Source organism: Aulonocara stuartgranti (genome assembly GCF_965226115.1).
Source record: "Aulonocara stuartgranti genome assembly, chromosome: 16".
NCBI classification, from domain to species: Eukaryota; Metazoa; Chordata; class Actinopteri; order Cichliformes; family Cichlidae; genus Aulonocara; species Aulonocara stuartgranti.
In genome coordinates, this window is record NC_138952.1 from 18,211,589 (window position 1) to 18,234,581 (window position 22,993).

The 22,993-nt window shown below is 38.8% G+C and overlaps 1 protein-coding gene across 1 annotated transcript; it reads left to right on the top strand.

Moving 5' to 3' along the window:
- On the top strand, positions 1-2,767 carry LOC309690274 (E3 SUMO-protein ligase ZBED1-like). Its single transcript, XM_082507255.1, has 3 exons — positions 1-1,283; positions 1,460-1,712; positions 1,878-2,767. The coding sequence occupies exons 1-3, from the start codon at positions 166-168 to the stop codon at positions 2,292-2,294; spliced, it is 1,788 nt and encodes a 595-aa protein (XP_082363381.1). The 5' UTR covers positions 1-165; the 3' UTR covers positions 2,295-2,767.
- The last annotated feature ends 20,226 nt before the right edge of the window (positions 2,768-22,993 follow it).

Consider the following 22,993-nt stretch of genomic DNA (forward strand, 5'->3'; position numbering starts at 1 on the left):
CTCGTTAATCAAATTTTTAATCTCTTGACGTCATTGATTTTGTATGAGAGTTGCTATGTTATAAAATCCGTTTTTATGTGCTGGGCTCCTTGTGCTTGACTTGTTGGGGGTGGAGTCACGTCGTGAGGTCAAGGTGAGAAGTGGTGATTAGCTTACAGTGTGGATATGGAGGCGCATCTGAGAGTTGTTGGCCCAATGAACGGGAAATTTGTATTTCATAAACGCCCCGACGGCACCATTGACAAAGGTAAAGTGGTCTGCCTAGAGTGTAAGAAGGAGTTTGCTTACCACCGAAGCAGCTCAAGTTTGGCCTATCACCTCAACGCAAAGCACCCAGCCGCGAGTGCAGCAACAGCTAGCAGTGAAGACGTTAGCAATATAGCAAGCCAGAGCAAAGCTTTTCGCCAAACAAAACTAGAGAATACCCCTCGTATGAGCAAGTCTGCGACCGACAGGCTGACTAATGTTATTGCCAAGTGGATAGCGATGAACTGTAGGCCGATAAATATAGTAGAGGACGAAGGATTGACAGAGGTGTTGCAAATTGCGTCCAATGACCCGTCATACAAGCCGCCGTGCAGGACTACAGTAACGACCAAAATCAGCAAAATGTACGACGGCGAAAAGAAAAACAAACTTGAGATTTTGGCGGAGGATTCTCCCAACTGTGTTGCTATAACCGGAGATCACTGGACCTCAGCTGGCAACCACAGCTATTTTGGGGTGACTGGACACTTTATTGATAGTGAGTGGAACCTCAACTCATTTGCACTGACCGTCATGAGAACAGAAACCAGGCACTTTGCTGATAAATGCGCCGAACAGTTCCTCAAGGTAGCAAATGACTGGGGTATTGAAAACAAGATATCCACCATTGGTACAGACAGCGCAGCAAACATGCTGGCTGCTATGAGAGCACTTCCATATGAGCACATCGCCTGCAATGCTCACATTCTCCAGAGGACCATCACGGTATGTCTCGATAGCAGTGGTTTTGTCGGTGTACTGGCAAAGTGCCGCAAGATTGTTGGTCATTTTAAACAAAGCCCTGCGAGTACCACAGAACTTAACCAACAACAAGTAGCACTCGGAAAGAAGAGCGATCAACTTATACAGGATGTACCCACCAGGTGGAACTCGACTCTCGCAATGGTCTCACGCCTCCTATGTAACCGAGAGGCTGTCCAGGCTACGTTGGACCAACAGAACCACAGGTTGGTCTTGCCAACCGAAGCTGAGTGGGCGAAACTGCAGAGGCTGGAGCTCCTGCTTGAACCATGCAAGTAAGTTCAAATAAACACCTTCCCATTTTAATTATATAAACTACTGTTACATGTGTAAAATCAAAATTAATGAACATAACAAGGAACTTTTAAGGACAATTAAATTGGAAATCAGTTACACTTTGATTTAAATGAATCCAGCTAGGTTTATTTAGCAAACCTCTCCACCTCTGCAGGTATGTGACAGAGCTGCTGGGTGGTGAGGCCTACGTCTCTTGCTCTGTAGTGCTGCCTGCTTTTCGCCATCTGTACCGTGTCATGGACATTACTGATGATGATCCTGCCTACGTGGTGAAGTTCAAGAATGCCTTCCAGAAGGATCTGGCAGCACGACGAGCTAATGGCAACGAGATATGGTTCGAGGTGGCCACAGCATTGGATCCACGGTTTAAGGATTTGAAATGTCTTCCAAGAGAAAAGAGGGAACAGGTAGGACAATAAGGTTAAGCTGGACTAATGAGTCCAATTCATTATCAAATCAAACTTTTATTTATTATATGGAACACAAAGTTCTTTACAAGATTAAATAAAATTAAAAAAAAGCACTTAGTTTTAATCACAATCATTCATTCATTCATTCATTCATTCATTCAGGTGTGGACCATTCTGGAGAATATGCTCCAGGCAGCAGAGCCCAGAAGAGCAGATAGTCTCCAGCCCTCCACAGAGGATGATGGACCAGCTCAGAAGAAGAGGAGGAGCGAACTCCTTCTGGGGTCTGACTCTGACTCAGAAGATGGAATTGAGTCTGGAGAGCTGCAGCGCTACAGAGCAGAACCCAGCATCAGTATTGATGACTGTCCCCTGCAGTGGTGGTATGCTCACTCAGGAGTCTATGAAAAGCTGTCAGTCCTAGCACAAAAGTACCTGGCCTCCCCAGCTACCTCTGTACCCTGTGAGAGACTCTTTAGCCTTGCAGGCCACATAGTGCAAAAGAAAAGGGCAGCCTTGCTTCCAGAAAATGTTACCAGGCTGGTGTGTCTTAGCGACTGGCTGAGGAAGAAGAAATGAGACACATGTGGTCAGCATAGCTGCTGTGTCATTTGTAGCCTACTAGAATAGATTGCTTGATGTTCAGCACTTTTTTTTGTGATGGAAGAATACTTTGATGTGCTAACTTGCAGCACTGCAATGTCAGTTTTATTTTTCATTATCTGAAGCAGAGGAATTTCAGTGCTGTATTGCTCAGAAAAGAGCAACTCTGATGTGCTAACTTGCAGCACTTAATTTATTTGATTTTATTTGTATTTATTTTTCCACTTATTTTACAAAAGAATACAACAGTATGTAAATGGTTGCATCTGTTTAACGTTTGTTAAACAATAAATGACTTTATAAAGTCACTTTCTTTGTTATATCAGTCTTTTGGTCTGCCACAATAAGTTGAGGGCTTTCCTCAGCTATTTTTAGGTGAGATTAAAAAAGAGATTAATTAGATCAATTAATTAAAAATCATAATTAATTAATCTCTATTTTTTTTTAATCTCTTGACAGCACTACGCAAAATGAAAAATTTCAAGTGGGAAGCAGTTCTCTGATCAAAAAGTCCTTGTTTTTTTTTGTGTGTGTGTGTGTTTTTTTTTTTTTAAATTTGGCAAGAAGAGATTGAGTGGACTGCTTTGAACTGATCGGAGGGCAACAGTAAGTTATGCAGAAGAGCAATACAACAGTGTAACAGATGGGTTACAGTAGCAGTCCACTCTTGTCAGCTAAGAACCCAAAACCTTAAATCTTATCAGACTCATTTCTTGAGCACGACAATGATCTCAGTCCAAAACAGCACCTTTGAGATGTGCTGAAACAGGAGATTGGGATCATGGATGTGCAGCTGAAAAATCTGCAGCAACTGATTCATGCTATCATGTCAACTTGGACAAAATGAGGAATATTTCCAGCACCTTGTTCAACTATGTCAGAAAGAATTAAAGCAGTTCTGAGGGCAAATTGAGGTCCAATAAGTATTAAAAATGTGAATTACAGATTTTAGAGTTCCTTTAAAATTCTCAAGTAGCCAGGCTCCAGAATGTTCTAACTTCTTACCAAACACGTTTCTGCTAGTACCCTTCAATAACAGGCTCAGAGTCTGCCGATTGTCCCATGTACGAGACTGAAAACTGGGGGGACAGAGCTTTTTATTCTGTTGCACTAAGACTCTGGAATAATGTTCCACTTCTGTTATGTTCAGCTGACTTTGCTGACTAAAAAAAAAAGTTAAAAACTTTTTTGGTTAGCTAGGCTTTTTTAAAATATGTTTACTGACTTTAATTTATTCTTTATATTAACTTGTTTTTGTATAGTATGGATGACTTGATTATATTTATTTATTTTACTTTATTTTGTGTCTCCATTTGTGTCCGCTTGTCTGTGAAAGGTTCCTTATAAATAAATATTAGTTACTTACCTAAAGAAGCAGCCAATGAGTGTAAGTTGGATAGCAATAGCGTATTCCACTTGTAAATTTAAATGAAATTAGGGAGAAATAAGGTTAACAATAATGATATTCTTGAGAACCTGTGAAGTAATTATAGTGTAGTATACCTTTCCCAGGCATGCTGTGCCAGCAGGGATATAGAATGCAACAAAAAGGGCTTGTTAGTTATTTATGGAGTAAAGCAATATACTTACAGGAGACCTGACATGTTAATCACTTGCAACTCCACAAGCAATTTAGTCAATGAGGATAGGGACAAATTACCTATACGGCTGTTCAGGTTGGAGGGCTTGCTGGGAAAGAGCTGGACAAATGGAACTTTGAGAGGCCACCTTAAACACTTCACGAGAAAATTCAGACTTCAAGATGATGATGTCGCAAACAGCCTGACATGCTGCATCACCAAGTAGATAATGAACTAAATGATCAACTAAATGACGGAGACAATGGGAGTAATAATTAGTACAGGAGGAAGACAGACTAAGGACAGATTGGAGCAGAAAATGTGAGCGTGTTTGTAGGGGCATGAAAAAACATCTCTGGCTACAAGCACTCTTAACAACAGGCAGTCTGTGTACATGCCTCCGAGGGTATCTCTGATCTCTCTTGAGGAGGTGGGGTGGGGGTGGGCTGAGAATGTTGGCCACATTATCAGCCATCATGGATGACACCTCTAACCTTCTACATGGTTTCCAAGGCACCCAGGGCAGCTGCGTATGTGGCAGGCAGCTCCATTTATAAAAGGCATACTACACCACATTTTTCATCCCCACTGTTCTAAACAATTTACATAATTACCGCATTTGCTCTAATGATCTAATGATCTTTTTATTACCATCCACGATATCCGCTCTAATGTACTATATCCTTAGATTTACTTTATTGACTATTTTGTTTTAGCACACATCCGTCATATGATGTTTATAAAAATTGAAATTGTAAAAATCTTAATGATGGTTTTTCTTTTTATCTTTTCATTTTTCATCTACCGCATATTCTACTCCTTCTTTTATTTCATCGCATTTGTTTTTTCTGGACTCACTCTATGTTTTTTAAAGTCAAAATATGTCAGCAGTTGCATCTAACCTTTTTGCATCAATGGTCTGTTGGTAGCTGAATATTGATTCTAAATAAGTATACCCATTTAAGCCCTCAGTGGGGCTCATCACTGAGTTTAAGGCCCCACTGATGAAATCATAGGGGGAAAGAAAGAATAAGCTGCAGCTTGGAAATGCTCCAGTGACTTTCCACGAATATCAGCATAGATACTGCTGATCATGACTAGAAACAAAATCAGGACCAAAATATTATTTTTTTTTTCTTTTCTAGCTGCTATAGCCCCACCTCTTGGTCAAATTTGAGAAGTGCAGTTGAAATAATAAGAGGCGGCATATAAATAGCTCAACAAACCATGGATCTTTCCTGCTGATTAATGACACTGCAATTCATACACATCCATATATGTTAGCAGAATCATGCAGTGACACAGCCTCGTTTATTACCCTCCCAGTTCTCTAAAATGCGCTAACGTCATTGCTGTTATTGCATTCTCATAATCTAGCTCTACAATTGATAGTTGACTAGGGAAAAAACAAACAAACAAACATACAAAAAAAAAAACCCATCAAAGGAAATATTCAACTATGTCCAAAAGCATCATCTAACAAATGCGATGAGTGTGAAGTCAGTACCATATGATTTCCATCCTTTTTTTCATATTCATCAAACTGTTCAGAGCACCACTCTGCTCTCTCTGTGTGGGGGACAGTGTCATCCTTGAACAGAGCATATACACCAGGGTAGGAATATTTCTTCACAGGATAAAGGACTCAGCTTTGTATTGATTTGCGGTGACCCTTGTGTCTGAAGCAGTGGGTCATAAAGTTTTAAGGAACCAACGTATGACTGGGAGCCTCACAGGCAACAATGCACACATCAAGTGCTTTTAGTTTGTGCATGTCGTGTGTTTGTTATTTTTATACTGGTTCATAGTTCATTTCATAACATTTGCAACATCAGCTACAGAAAAGACACATCAGTGCAGAGGGGTTCATCCCGTGCTGCTGTGTAATGATTATGTATGAGAATGGTATGAAATGCAGATTACTGTAATGTAAAGAAGTATGCTGTTTCACTCTTACTGTGCATGATAATATGTTACCAAGTGCCACCTTTAAGGGGTTAAGTGGATCCAAGTTGAAATACCCAAAACAGCATAACAAAACCATGAAATCCCCTGAGTGTTGTTCAAGAGCTCGGATTTGACCTTTTATTTGTCACTTGTGTCCTTGTCTGAAGTAATGTCAGGCTCAATGGGAGCAATTGAGATCAAACAGATAATTAATTTTAGTGTCTTGGTTCAGAAGAGAAAAGCTATAATATCCCTCATTACACTGTTTAATTTATAGGAACAATTTTAAGATTTTAGGATTTTTGTGTTAATTGTGTCCAACCAGCTATTTTATTTTTCTTGATTTGTTACATTTTGATTTCTGCTTCTTGCTTGCAACCATGCTCTTACTCCCATCAAATATTGCTCTTCATTTGAGTGTTTATGTTATCATACTATGAGAGATAATCCTCAATCCATCTAAACCGATCAATCTAAAACCAGCTGTAGTTTTATGAAAAGCCTCAAGGTGTCACTGTTGGCTTAGGAAAGAACTGTTTCGCGCTTCCTTTGTTGTTCTTTGCTATAAACATTAAATATGTGTGACACCAATGATAAAACAAGTTTTGATGAATATGAAAGACAACGGCAATATCAAAATTAATTGAGTGCAGACGGAGGGAGCTCAGAAACTGCCATGGCATTAAATGTCTAAATGCATGTCTTGATATTTTGATTTGCTTTTTAGAGTGATGGTTACTGACTGATCAATAAGAGCACAATGCAGTTAGCGTTTGCAGTGATTCCTTCCTTTCAATCTGACAGATATTAGCAGCAAAGCTTGTGGAAATACTCTTAATTTGATTTTCATTTTTTAAAAATAACTTCATGCATTTCATTTAATTTCAGTCTGCCACACATATTTTGAAGTAAGGCATGGCGAAAGATAATTTGACTGTGCAGGAAAAAAAAAACATGACTCACACTAATTAGCATTTAGGAATTTTGGAAACACTATGACAAGAAGCATAAAATAATGTTGCCTCACTTGACTGAAAAATAACATCCAAAACAAACACTTAAAAAATCCTCTGTTTGTGGAAATGAAAAAGCTGCCTTGCAGCAAAGCTATTCACTGTCTTCACAACTCCTGCTGGGAGCTGATGGGAGCAAGATAAAGTCTTGACATGTTCACTAAGGTCAATTGCTGTGTGGTGTCTGTATGTACGCAGATACCAGGAAGGCTTCCTACCCACGTCTTAATTAAATACTACATTCACCTGATCTCGGTTGCTCATGCTGACAAGACTGCTGTAAACCAAAGACAACTCTTCTTCAGCTGACAGATCAAATGCTAATGAATAAACAAACAAGCAGAAAGCACCACGTTAGTCTAGAATGAACAACTGTTCTGTAAGTCACAGAAGCCTGCAAAAGCCAATCTGCTAATCTGATGCAGAAATATCACTGTGGGGCTTTATCTATGACTTGGACGACTCAAGAGCTGAGGTAATTACTTTGGCCAGAGAGGTCATTGTGGTACAAAATGGCAAAGTGTGAAGAGTTAGGCTCAGACATTTAACCAAGCTAGAGTAAGGACACTGCATGAAACTGCAAATGAGGGAAACAAGATGTCACCTTTGTGATTGCGTTAAATCAGTCAGTGAAGGAGTGAAAAGAGACATCATTGTGTCGAACAATTACCGTCAAGTAGTAGTGTGACAATCAAAATTTACCAGTTTCATCATTTGCTTTTTCTTTTTCTTTTCTTTTTGTTCAGTGATTATTTTAAAATTAAATCCCAGCTAACAGGGAGCTACGTTGATTGTGGAGTGTTGACACTTTGCCTACTTTCCCCCCACAGAAACAGGTTGTTACAGAATTCCCTAAAGAGAAGAGACAAACAGTGGATTGTAAAAGTGTGGCAGCGGGGTACTTGAGCTTTATTTAGCTATGTGCCTTTAATTCACATGGGGATTGGGTGCAGTGTCGATTGTTCCTAACCACGGCATTAAAAAGATGGCGGTCTCTATGATGTTGCCACGGTAACACACATTGTGCCTTTAATGACAGCTTCTGCTCACATCTTTTGCGTGATCATTTGCAGTCATGATAGCATCCAACTTGTACTGCACTGTATTAAATAAGTTATGGGGTTGCATGTCTTTCACTCATATTTGCATTCATTTAGCGATGGGAAAGATTGTGTGGCGTTCATTTGTTTACACATGATAATTACCTCACAGCATGTGTTTGCATGCATGCTGTCTAATAGTGCATTGCTGTATATTTAAGACTGTGAGCATGCGTTTGCATGCATGTATCAACATGTGTTGCTGTTCCTTGGTGTGATGTCCCATGTTCCGCACCAACGATGATCATTCAGTTGACCATCACCTCTCTTGCTCCCATGCGGATTTAGCAATAAAACAGGGAAGAGCACTGGCTGAGACGACACGAACTGCATGAGTATTTCTATCACGTTTATCAGACCATCCACCATCCAAACAGTTATAGAGCTGCTTTCATTTTCAGCTCATATTTGTATCGCCTTAGGCAGTAACCCAGAGTAATACCTAGTGGCAGATAGGACCCAGACATTTGTACATCACTGACGTATTAATGTCTCTACTCAATTAAAGTGAGAAAGTGTGTTTGTGGAATGTTACTCTGCTTAATAGCCCAGGTTTCTTGCTGCCATTAATAATCAATATTTCATCTGGATATACGTGGAAATAGGAACATGTGCCGGTATATTCATTTTTCCTGATTTCTCTGTGTGACACTCTGTGCATACATAATTGCAAATTCAAAGGATGAGTGGATAATAACTCGCGTCTGTGTGTGCGTGCTTGCACATGTGCGAGGATCTGCAGCCGGCAATGGAACTCAAGGTTTTCCTAAAATAGAGACAAATTAAAATTTTTAACATATTATCACCCAATTAAGTCATTAAGAAAATGGTACTAAGCTCTCTTGGAAAGCTCAGTCTGTTCATCTGAGAACTGAGCTCTATAGAGTTTGCATGTAGTTACCTTGAGGCATCTGTGAGTGTTTGCGTGGTCGCCCCAGTAAGCAATGGTGGTGTTATGAGGATTCAATTGGCACACAATGCTTTAAGTTCAGAGATAATTTCTGGCAGTTTAAATCCGGCCTCGGTGCACACCTTAGCTCAGAGAAGAAGTGTATGAGTTAAGCTCCGAGAAGCGACATGTTCCACACATTTCCTTCTTTAAAGCCACGTTCTTTGGGGGTTTATTTTGACCTGTTGGAATTTGAAAGCGGGAGCATTCCAGCTGTCGGCTACCTCGTAGGACCCCGAATACTTAAAAGGACCATGTATTCACATGTTGAAGGATTGTTTGGGAGCCTTGGATTTTACAAAGACTTCAAAGAATAATGGGATAATTATTGAACTTACCACCAGAGGGGAAGAGAAAGGGAGAGACGAAGACACACAACAAGACAGGCGGGGAGAGAGGGAGAGAGAAGGGGAGGGAGAAGGGAAGTAATGAGTGTTCAAAATAGACAATAAATCTAATAGCGTGCAAATTGAATGGAAATATGCTTTCACAGGAACATCAAATCTCTGATTATTATTATCAACTCGGAGGCTGTGATCTTGTCTTGATCTTTTTTTATGGTTGATTTAATGAGAATTTCATGTTGTTGGAGTTTGAAATTGCTGTAAATCTTGTTGGGTTTTTTTGGTCTTTTTTGTTCTCCCAGCACAGAGAACTCGACCCAGGTAACACGAAAAAACAGCTGGTGTAAGCGTGGCTGATAGCAGCATGCTCACACTGATTAAATTGCAATCGATTTCTGCAAAATGTCAGGAAACGCAAGGGTCTAGTGCCATTTAATGTGCGTCAGATGAGAGCTGTAGGTAAGGGTCTGTGTTATCACTCATATGTCACAGAATGTGGAGAATGACAGGGTGGTGCCAGGGGTTTAATTGGCGTTAACACTTGTGGTGTAGAGAGCAGGCTGAGTCTCCTAGGCAATGCCCAGTCAATGTGAGTCAAGAGAAGCACTCAACAGGCTTTGAAGGGAAGCAGTTATATTTACTTACTGAGATGGATTTTGGAGGGGATTTTTTTTTATTAAGCTTTACAACAGTCTGGAGAGTGATGGAAGGCATGAAGTTCTAAAGAAATAAAAACAGAAAACAATAACTTGAGTACACACAAATCAAGATCAGTCAACACGGAGCTCTCCTAAGCAAAAGAAATCCAAGGCTAATAAAAACTGATTTTGTTGACTAATAAAACAGAGCCTATGATCAATATGGCTGTAAATTGCTTTTGTTGGATAAGGGACCACCGGAGCTGAATAAATATAATCATGCAAAATAGCCTCTCTAGAGCCATTATTTATCCAGGACCTATTCATACATGTGGCTATTGTTGCTGCAGCACAGAAAGACCTCTTGAGTTACTTTAAAATAATAATAAATGGAAACACAAAGCTGGAGCAAAAGGACAAAACAATTCACTTAAAACATCTTGGTTGACACACATAAGTACTAATTAGCCCAGGAATTTGTGAGGAGGAGACAGCCAGTCTTGGTCATTGTGCTCAGTTTCAGGTTTCAAAGACATGGAAAGATTATTCTTTTGGATTACCTAAATGGCTTCGCAGCGAAAAAGCCATTAATCAAAGGCACCCTCTGGTCAGGAAATAGCTCCATAGAAAATATCTACAACCTTCTCATTTCAGCACAGAGATTTCTGGCAAAGCTATAAAGCAGAGTGTCATGAATGACTGGCCCCACTCCAAACCCATTAATGATGTGATGATTGAACTCTCATTCACAGAATAACCCAAGACACTCGTATCAGCTTTGTCAACAAAGATCGTTTGGACAGACCAAGGTCACTTATTGGAGATGTGGTCTCAATGAAGCTCATCGCTTTCTTAAAAAAACTTTTGATTAACAGTGTAGTGTACACAGTTGAGTTAGGACATTTAAATCACTCCCACCCACCGGTTGAGATAAATAAACCTTTCCTCATTACAATGCATTGTTCTGCTCGAAAACCTTGGGTCTTGGCATTCAAGTGAATGCTGCTTTGACACACGCCAAATTTGCACGCTTAGCCCAGAATGTCTCAGCAGCATTTGAGGAACACGACATGAAGCCTAAGATGATGGCTCAGCCTAAAAACTCTATATATACCAATGTGACCAAATATCCGCGTGATAACCTGGAACAAAGCCACGCCCTTCAACACACAGATCACAAAAGACGCCAACAACCTGGTGCCTGTCACCGCAGAGCCCCACTCAGAAGTAAATGTCCATGCCCTGTCAGGGTTAGAGTGGTGTATGCTGAAGGCTTGAAGTCTATTCTTGGCAAAACGATGCCCAGTAGTTGCACTCGTAGACCAGGCCTTTAATCTTTTTGACCACTGAGAATAGCTTTGAAAGCACAAGACACTGTCTGCAAAACAAAATCTGATTGATACTGTGTCAAACCGCATAACTCGTCATGATTTTTGTACTCGCATGAATTTTCAAATGATAAGTTACTCCGTCTGTGAAGCAGCAACTCATTCATGTAAAACACTTTCCTCTGGATGTTATCCTCTGCTGAATTGACTGGGGTGGTAGGGGGTGAGAGAGCTCCAAAATTCCAACATGAAGCATGACAGATACATAAAGTGGAATTTAGTTGGAAGTTTTCTCAAATCACAGACAATTTATTCTGCTTTGTTTCCTTGTTTTTCTTCTCTTCCACATGGAGCAGGAAATGCAAACATCCAGCATGAAGTGTGGGCTAATTCATCACACAGCAACACGGAGGAATATCTGATGGAAATTTTGCATATCATGCATGTATACTGTGTGGGAATTACAGCGTGTTACAGCTACTCTTTCGAAATCGTGATAAGCAAGGTTGTGCTGGTTTGTTTTGTGCATTATTTTGCATTCCTGTCTGTCACTTGCATAAATATGTGATTTCCCCATTTTTTTGTGGATGCAATAAAAAAATCTAATAAAACACTATTAGAAAAAATAAATGATCCATATCTTGTGAACTAATTTTTTCGCTGTAAGCTATAGTTTTATAGTTTCCCTTTCTTTTATATACCACACTCCAGTTTGCGGAGTCGTTTTGTAGCTTGAAATTCGCTATAATTCTGCACTGCATAGTTTGTTAGAGGATGCAATATTATTATATGAGGTTTTTTGCACTGAAATGGGCAATTAGCCTCTGCACTGTGCCGAGTTCCCTCTCAATTTCTGCCCCAGGAGGGTGACGACAGCTTAAAGTGATCAGTGTGCTATCGATGGAAAGAGAAGTGGCTGAAAGCTAGCAAAATAATTATAGTTTTATTTTAGTGGTAAAAGATGAGGTGATCAAATCTTAGTAGCAAGTATAAGACTGAATTTAGCACAGTGTTGGGCAGAAAAAAAAGGCAGTTATGATATTACAGGTTTCAGAAAGGCGATAAAAGAGACTGGAAGAGAAAATGTATTGTGGAGTTGAGACCAGTAGAACAAAGGCTCACTTAGAAAAGGGGGGAGACTTCTGCGCTCCATGCAAAACTGCCTTAAGATAAAGTTCTTAAAGTGGCTGTCAGATGCTGTATTGAAGCCAGTAGTGAGGCTCCCATACAAGGTTCTTCATGGTGTTTCCTTTGATTTCCTTCAGCCTGAGAAAAGCACTGTCCTAAAAAGGGAAAAGGAAAGAGATTTTTTGTCCCCACGTGTCCTTACTCCAACATGACCCTCTATTCAGATGCTACTTCCGACCTTTGTCATTGCATTACATGCCAACTTTTCTTTTAGCTAGACTATTTCAGCAATCTTTCCGCCCCTTAAGTTACAATTGCTCTAGTGTTTCCATCAAGGTCAATGAGAGGTGGTTATAAACAGAAAAAAAGAAGAAAAAAAAGCAACATAATGCACTATGGTATTCAGATCCAGCTCTAATCTCCTTTCTCAAGATGACGGAGGAAAAGGATCACATATGACGGAAGAGTCTTTATAATGGATTGGGGGGGGAAAAAAAGATGACGATAGCCCACGCAATCACTTCTCCCTCTGGTGCAAGAACTAAATCCCAAAGGGAAACTCCTTATAAACATTCAGTTTGTTCAAGGCAGCTCGAAATGTGTTCAGTTTCTCATTTATTGTACCTCTGGTGCATATCCAGCAGAGCTCTCCAGTAGCATGTCGACCAATCAAAACCTGGAAACAGGTTTGCTGCTTCTGCCATGGCAATAATTTCCACCCCTCTAAGAGGCCTTCTATTTCAATCTAATTCAAACAAATGTATTCATATATACTTATATATTAATCTCATTTGATTTGGCTTTAATCAGTGACAAAACCTGTTTGTTTAGAGCAGCAGGAAGGCTCACAGAACTGGTGGATTTTGATATTTAAACATCATGCTGGATGGTTATGTTTCATTCCACTCACTAACAGGTGGAAGAAGTAAGGAATCAAGGGGAATGCAAATGCTCCCTCACCTCATCTGAGCCAGAATGAAACTCCACTTTGGCTGCGATTTTCATCCACACATGGAGTTTTCAGGAATGGGAATAGTGAAAAGAACACATTCGCTTTCACAAATTGCATGAAATCCTGCCCAGGATTCGGTGATAAGGGTACACGGTTTGAAGAACTGCACACATTTCTTAGTGAAGCTTTGATAGATTCATTTCATTAAAACGCTCTTTTTTATTATGAGCAACATTAGTGACCTTGAGGAGTCGGTCACCTAATCACCAAGGTTAAAATATCTGGAGCAATTAGAATTTTTTTTTTCTGTCTGCAGTGTCCTTGTTGCAGACAGAGCACAATGAGATTTAGAATTAAAGTGGATTGGACAGGAGGTATTGCGTCACAGTCTAATGGGGAGCCTACAGCCGATGGCAGTTAAAGCATGCACATCTGAAATGGGAATCCAACTCATTTTATGAGCTGCCTCTGATTTTGGCTTTGTCTAAGCTTTAGGTAAACAGTCAACAGACCTCGCGTGATCTGACTTTGGACATCTGACAAAACAATTATTGCACAAAGAACTATTTGTAAAACTTAAAAACGTTTCTTTTACAGTTTTCAGGAAGAAAAAAAAAGATCGACTAGATGGACAAAACAGAACCATCAGAGCTGGATCTTACTGTAGCCACAGCTCTGTGGTCAATATTGCAAACAGTGTTTTGACTCCAACACAAACAGTTTCGATCCTAGCCTCCCACTGATCCAAACATTTACTTATTCAAATGGGCTGCCAGTTATTGCCTGAAATGACAAAGTGAGGGAGTATCGTTGCTGTTTAAAGATGTTCCAAAGATTGATCCTGGCTGTCTGACAACGTGTGCTTTGGTTCTGTTTTATTGCTTCCATAAAGTGCTCCAATGAGACAAATTTAAGATTCAGGTCAACTTTGAGACCTTCTTAACCTCTCTAATCAGCGCAGATATGACACAATGCATGCTCTGAGGTTTTTGACTTTAATTATGGCCCATTATCATCATTGTAGAATGAACACAGAGGTCACAGATTCTTTCCAAATTGACCCTCACATTCTTCTTTTTTCTGTTTTTGTCCTCAGCCTTTCTATATTATGCAGCATGTCTTTCCGTACAAAGTCTGCATGCATAGTTTCTCTGCGGTTTCTCAAATTCATGCCTGGGGATGTTAGTGACCCAAGACTTTTTATTTGCAATGTATTATTTGTTTTTGTTAAAGCAACTTACTCTCAGGTACTCCTCAAACTTTGTCTTATTACAGTGTTTTATTATAAAAAAGAACCAGAACCATTCTTTCTTTCTTACTTACTTACTTACTTACTTACTTACTTACTTTCTTTCTTTCTTTCTTTCTTTCTTTCTTTCTTTCTTTCTTTCTTTCTTTCTTTCTTACTTACTTACTTACTTACTTACTTACTTACTTACTTACTTACTTACTTACTTACTTACTTTCTTTCTTTCTTTCTTTCTTTCTTTCTTTCTTTCTTTCTTTCAAATCTAAAAAGTGTATAAAATAACAAATTGACAAGTCTAATAACTTGTTTCTGTCACAGTGTGCTGGACCATAATTACACATCTCAGTGCTGTAATTTCCAGTATAACCTCATGATGTTTTTTTTCTCCCCCTTTTTTTGTCTCACCGTTACAATGCCTAAAGCCAGACAAAATAATACAGAAGTGTGTCTGTTTGGCTCATTGTCACAGTAGCGCTGCACTTAATCCCCTTAAGCGACCGAAGTCCGTGTGTGAACATAAATGTCCGACACAGTCAGGCTGGACATTAAACAGTCTTTAACCTGCCAGCTCCCTAGTACAAATTCCAAGTGATCTCTGATTATGCCCTTCTGTTTCAGATAGTTCCCTTGTGGTTTGCTTTAATCTATTTTACCTCTATGAAATAGCTAAATTACCTTCTGATACTGAACCTTTTACTAGGTCAGTATACCTTAAGCTGGCGTTTTAAATTATTCACTTTTTGACCATTACTTATCTATTTTACTCAAATAAGCATTACTTTTGGGTTTTTTTTCCTACTGCTGATTCATGACTTAAGTCGTAATTGTTAAGTCATGGCTAAGCAACTGCAGTCATTGAATTTAAATGTAATTTCAGTGTTTTTTTCTTCTTTTCTTTTTCAATTAGTGAAGCTAATATTTTCATTCCCCTGGCAACTGCAAAATTGCCCATCGGGGTACTTGTATCTCCGGTTGGAAATCACTGACATAAACTGCTCTGACCCTGCTTCTATAAAAGCCAGAGTGGTGTTTGTTTTGCCCAGTGACAATTTTGCAACAGCCACAATCACATGATTGTAATTACTATGCTGATAATTTGGATTTGTTAGCCATCACTACACAGGAAGTTACAGCAAGTGAAGGCCTAATGAACAAATTCATTTTAAAATGCACATTTGTCTAAAATGTATAAATAATCATTTTATAACTTCTGACGCTTATTCCTGTATTTTCTTTTGTCCTTGAAATGCTCTGAAGAGGTTACAAGAGGTTACAAGAAATATGATTTAATATGATATGTTTAATGATAACATGTGGCCTTTTCTGTATGTTACAGTGCTTTGAAATCAATGCATTCATTTGATAGTTAAACTAATAAGAAAAAGATCAGATGAAATAAGGAGAAACCTTTCCTGAAAAAAAGGCTTTGTTACCCATTGAATCTCAGGGCTTGCAAGCTTTTACATAAATCTCATCTGTCTTCATCATTTTGCTGTTAAGAATGTATAGTGATCCTGAACAGGATTGAGAAGAGATATATAATAGCATTGCATGCAATTAGATTCAAACCCATGCAAGAGCTGAAAATGGATGATTTCCCAGGGGGTTGTACTAATCCACTCAAGTGCCATGGCACCTTGTCATGCTCTCCTTTAAACAAATCATATTTTTATCCCGGCGTAAGGTCATGCATTCCTGCAGCTGCCAAAATTATTAGATTTGGCATTACTTCTTAAAACAGTATAGACTGTTCTGGGCCACAGTTTACCTTAGCTGGGCATTCATGATGAATCCGTTTCACATCTATAAATACACTCTCCTTGTGGAACGACAGCCCCACAGGACATTCATGTCCAGTTTGCGGGTCTCACAGTTGTACTGTAGTTGATGAATGCCTTTCGCAAGACTCTATCATCAAACAGCTGCCAGTGGAAATGAAAAGCATTACAACATCCATCAATACGTTTACATGTAAATGAAAGTGTGTGTGTGTCATGACTAAATAGATTACACATAATCACAGACACCACAATAATGCGATCCCCTGTAATAACGCCGATGCTTAACATGTGTTTACCTCTGCTGATACACCACTGTGTGAGCTGTATTAGCGGTCACACAGATTTGCATTGAAAATCTCGTTCCTTACGGAAAAAAAATTAAGCAACCTGATTTACAGGTTAACGTACGGCACTACGATAAGTGGCCTGTAAGAGTTCATGTAGACAAACGCTGTCATTATGAGGTTGAGAGGTTTGGCTCGCTGTGATATTTACCAGACTTGCACAGTGTTATGGTTAACCTACTTTTACTCATTCAGACAGGGAGGGGGTTGCTGGCAGCTGCCTTTCATAGTTTTATGCCAGCGGACTGATCTCTCTCTGGGTGAAACACGATGATAGGTGGATGAGGATATTCTCTTAAATGCCTTATTTACGATAACAGTGCTTCTCAACAGGAGGTGTCAAAGCTGCATAAAATTTGCTTAACCTATATACCAAAGTACAGATAATCAGAGTATAAAAAGGTGCTTGAGTATGAAGGACAATTTCCATAGCCGTACTACTCCAAGTGTACCAGTTGCTTCAATGAGTGAACCTCTAAAGTCTATCACTAATATGTCACTTTGCTCATTACCAACCAACAGATGACCCAGAAAACTTCAATTTAGTCACAGCGAGACATGTTTAATGTTTTATTCGCTGTGCTGTATAATGTAATGACAGGCTTTTTTCATCCCTGGCTACTAATACAAGAGTTCTTCCTCAAGCATTAGAGTATACCTAAGGCTGTAGCAAATCAGCAGATTTGAAAAAAAAAATGAAACAGACTAACAACAAACACGTCAAAATGGCCAATTACTTTCAACACTGCAGACTATTAAAGACAGTGAAAGAAAAGGTGAATGAGGAATAATCCAAGTTCAAGTACTTATTAAAACAAGCAACCCCCAAAAGATAATAACAAAACTGTTAATTAAAATCATTTCTTTTTTCAGTTTTGCTATTTTCCCCTTAAAAGTCTCAGCAATTCTGTAATTTTGTTATATTTTACATGAGATATAAAACTACCTGGACTAGGAAGCCAATTTAAGTGAGCTTTGATCACTGATTTGCATTTATATCCAATTTGTTTGCGTGTCCGAAATGGCAAGTTTAGTAAGGCTCTGATGAGTAAGTTATTCCAATCAATCTCTTTTTGTGCAAAACTTGGCTCAGAATTACATGATGTTCCCACTGTCTGTGTACTAATAATCATAAAGGTCTAAACTGACTGACCCCACAGGTGAAATAAAACCAACAGGAGAGTGAGGGAGATGTCAGTTGAGTACTTGCCTGAACACACCCACACAGTCCTCTGGGGAGGTTTAATCAGCTAAAACAAGTAAAAAAACACCTATGTGGGTGGACAATGGGTGTATAAGGGCTTTAATACTAGTGAAATTGCTGCAAAATGGTAAACTTTAAAATGTAGCTTTAGCCTATCCTTTTCACACCATCTGTAGCAGCATTTCTTTGGCTTGTGAGTTGATTTTTTCTGACAATACTCATCATAAAAATGCTCTAAAGGGAAGTTATATATACAGATTAACCACAATATTAAAAATCGGCTAAGATTGTATCGGTTCCCCTTGTGTCACCAAAACAGACCAAACTCTTGGCCCCATTAGGACACGGTCACAGGACTTCTGGGGCTATGTGGTGACTGGCACTGGGAAGTTGGCAACTGATTTTTCTGCACCCTGCAGGCTTGTGTGGGTGGGGCGTATGTGAAGCGGTCTTTGTCATGTTCTGTGAGTCATTCCTGTCGAGTTTGAGTGAAGAGGTAATCAGCTGCTGCAACAGTGATTACGTGGTTGATATGTGTTAAAGTAATATCCATATGATTGCCAAAAGATAGCAGAACTATAATGAGAAAGGATCAATATTATTCGTGTCACCTTTGAGAAATTTCAATGGTGCATGGCTAATACAGTCGAACATATGCAAAAACAAGTAAATATATACGCATTGCAGGACACATATTAAGATATCTGAAAGTTGTTTTGAGTAATAAATTGAAATGCAAAGAAAAATTGTGGTTTTCTATACAAAGAAAGGATCGAAAATTTTATGTAGTTAATGTGCTAATGTATGCATCCTCATGCAAACTTGAAATCTCCCAACTAACTCCAGCTAAAACCTCCTCCAGACAAGTTGGCTGCATCATTAACTTTCGAGTCCACTTCCAGTAAATGCTAATGAGATTTCTCCTTTTTAACCAACTGAGAAGCTTAACATAAAGTGGGTTTTATAAAAACAGCAAAGGTGACACCCGCACCTTTGCTGTTGCTTTACCCGTGTCAAACAGCTGAAAATTGTGAGGCTTGCTGGGTCTGAAAAGTCTCTGGATCATGCACTTATGTCTGCATGACACTTAAATCTTCTTGAACATCTACCACTTTTGTCAGACAGCCAGGTTTTGCTACACCAAACTGTGTATTGATTTAATAAACTGTCTATTGATTCTAAAAGGCTGGGCAAGTTTCTGTACTCTGCCTGGTTCTGTCTAGTGCCTCCTTTCTCTATTTTCCATCTTATTTATGATGGCAGACAAAGCACTTAAAGGGTGAAGCTTTTTAGACAGAGAACTTTTGAGCATATGACAGAACGCATTAGCTTTTCCACTTTATGCAGATATTGGCCCACTTTGTCCCTAAAAAGGCATGTAGAGGACTATTTTTGCCCAATTCAAAGTGAGGAAAGTATGTCATGACCCAGTAGCACATAGCGAAACCTGTGTGAAGTCCTGCCGGATCGCTTCCCTTCGCTATATCCTTTCTTGGCGTTAAACATTAATCATGATTGACAGATTGGCGTGTATTTGAACTCCTCCCATAGGAGAATGTGTTAGTAACACCTTCTTAACAACCACTTAAAATGAAACGGTTGTGTAGTCGGGAATTTTCTGTCAGACGGGGTCAACAAGAGGAGTGTTAATTCCCATGAGTCTGAATGAGGACTCAATGCATTCTGTGGTGGCATACATCTTTTAAGCATGGGAGCAGAACAATGATTAAAGGACAGTATTGTGCAAATGCCTCCTTTGCTGCCCTGTCAAGTCTGTCCACTGTTATAAAGAAAAAATAAACTGTGAAATTGCTGTTGCTTCAACACATGCATATCATTACAGCACCTTGAATCCAAATTAAGGAAATCATTACTGAATAGTGAAAGTTGGCAGGTACATTTATTTCCATGTCACTGTGCCTGGTAGAAATTTAACAACACATTAATCAATTTGGTTAACTGTTTGGCTTTTTCTCAGTCTGTTTTCACAAGTATTTTACAATCATTGTGAGTTTTTTGTTTCTTTTAATCACTAAAAAAGCTCTATATTCTATTAAAAAATACAAGTACATGAAGAGACAGTCTGCATTTTATCATTACAGAGAAACATGCAGTGGACGTTTTAAATTTAGTGACACAGCAATGTATAAGCTGAAGTAGAAAATTGTATTCTCATCCTTGTAACTCAACAACTTTAACAACCTGACTTGACAGATTGTGGTAAAAATGTTTACTTACCTAAAAATGATACCCTGATCCATGCCGCTGCGTTAAACATGAAACTACAGTAAGCAGCAAGTTTAGCTAGCCATAAAAAATGAAGACAAAGAGAACAGCTAACCTGACAGGGGCTGTGTATAAAGGGGTGGCAGAGCCACCACCAATTTCATTCTTTGGAGAGTAGCTATCAATATAGTTGATATGACATCTCCAGTACCACTGCATCTAAGCCCGGACAACAGGAATGAACCACTGTGTTGAGAAGATTCGAAGGACATTTACTCTATTAGTGCAATTCTAATGTACATTTACTTTAAATAAGTATTTCTGTATTATCCTCTTTTCCACTTTCACCTTATTACATTTTGGATGGAACTTTTATGCAGTGTAGTTGCTAAATATTTTGTAGACATTGATTAATATAAAACATTAATACACTGATAAATGATACGATATTATTACAGATTATACAGAACACCAACAGCTGTCATCTCCAACAATAATATTGTGTAAATACTAATAAAGCTACTTTCAGCTGCTTGCTTGTCACAAGGGTTTGCCACAGTGGGTAGCTCCCCGAATTTGATTTGTCAGATTTTTACTCTGAAAACACAAAGAGACGTGCCTGTTCTCTAAGCAGCTACACTAAGGAGCCACTAATAATAATTACTTGCTATTTATGTATTTAGAAATAAATAAAAAAATGAATGAATGATGTGTATTTTGATGCTAATCATTTTGTTCTTTTCTTTAAGTTGGATTTTTGAAATGAACTATAGTGTAAGTAAAAACCTCATCTCACCATTTTATTTAGTACAAAATGATTTCAGAATTTCGAAATGTGGCGGTCTTCATCTAATACCATGGGCATGGTCTATCATGGTCATATCATTCTGGGCACTGTACATGAGCCTGACAGCTGTGCCCAGTTTTTTTCAGAGGCAGTTCTTAATGGTGATTTTATATCTGACAGTGTTTTCTGATTTTCTGATGCTGCACAGCTCCGCACCTCGACTTGTTCTTGATTAAAATCGAATTGCCTTTGCAACTGTCCGTATCCTCCAGGAAAACAACAAACTGTCTTTGACACTTTGTTTTTTTTGTACAAAATAATGAAACAAGATATAAATTAGATAAGTGTAAATTAGTGAGCTTCAGAGATGAGGGAGTATTTTCCCCACTTGTAACTGATTGCTGGCTGCAGGGTCGCACTGCATTTGCCACAAAGATGTGAGAGGTTTCCATTTCTCATCCTACCTAACTCCAGGCATGAACATGACTTTTAAAGTTTTTCTTTTATTCCAGATTTAAACCTATAAAAATGACAGCAAATTTTATTCAGAAAACCAATTAGAGTCATCTTTGGATCGTGTCCCATTGCAGCACTTTCCTATTTTTTTTTTTTTTTTTTTACTGGAAAAGAGAAAAGATTCTTTCAACATGACATAAATTCACTCACTATGTTTTAGGCTATATAACCATGTTATCAAATTAAAATCTCTTTAAGATAAATGCTCTGGCGTCTAGTTTACATTGCCTAATAGTGCCCTGTTTAAGCCGTTTATTTGCACGTTTGTTTTCTAGGTTTAAAATGCAAATAAACCTGAAAAGCAGCGTTTTGAAAATTCCCCCTAAAGGCATGCACGCTGTGTTCAACGACATGACTGAGTTAAAATGAAAACTACACTCTCAATATTGTTTACTGTTGTTTCCCCACCAACAGTTTTCAGCCAAGTGGAACCATCTCCCATAGAATTTAGTGGAGGTGGAAGACAAGCTCTTAATCGGCTGTGTTATTGAATTATTGAATTAAAAGCTTAAGTACTCAGGGTGAGCATGTCAATTTTTCACAACTGAATGGTACAGTGCTCATTCTATTTTCATTTGAATAGATCATTTGTGTATGTAAAATGTAGAAGAATGGAGGTATTACACATATCAGTTTCATTGTCTGTAATTCCCTTTCACTGTGACTGTAATCATTCTGAGAGACAAGTCATATTCATCCAACACTGCATGCTGGTCCTTAATCTGCATTCAGCTCCCCTCGACAACATAGCACTTTTTGTCAAACAGCTGTACTGTAGCACAGTGTTAATTAAGAAAAGGCTTGCTTCAAAGCAAATTTTGCATAATTATTGCAGAAGTGGAAGTTTAACCTGCATCCTTAAGTGATATAGCGTTCAAAAGTTGGAGGAGTAAGAGTCGCAGCAAATGGTTCAACCCTTTTCCACTTGACATTCTGCTCACCTGTCTTCATCCCTCGTGTTCTGAAACCCTGGGACTGATACAGATAAAATGATGTGATGTTTCTGTCTGTATTTCAATGGGATGAGTTGCTGTGACCCACGCAATCTCCCTCTCAAAGAGTATTTCAACTTATGCAGATGAGCTCATCAGAGCTGCCTGCTGAGATGAGACATCTAGGTCTGGAATTGTGTCAATACCAGCACCAAAACAAATGCAAATCAAAATCCAAATTAATGTGTTTTCCCCGAGGAGAAACTGAGTCGTACTTATAGTCAGCTCTCAGTAGATGACAGGATTCTGTTATCCAGAACTCATGAAAAACAAGGCATTCTCAAACCGCTCACTGAGCCAGGGTACAAAAGTCAGTGTCTCCAGATGGAGAAACTAAACTAAACTAAGTAAAAAGAAGCGAGAGGCTTTTGTGTGATGGTTTTACAGATGAGAAAATAGAAAACACTTTTACATTTCCAGGATTCCAGGAAGTTTAGTGATCTAACTTTGTAAACATACATCCATGCTTATGTTTAATCTCTCCATACACAGTGTCAAGTGAGTATTTTGGCAGTTTTCAAAAATAAAAAGAAAAAGGAATAAAAAAAAAAATGTATATCCCTGTCTCCTGCTGCGATGGATAACCAGCAGCCACAT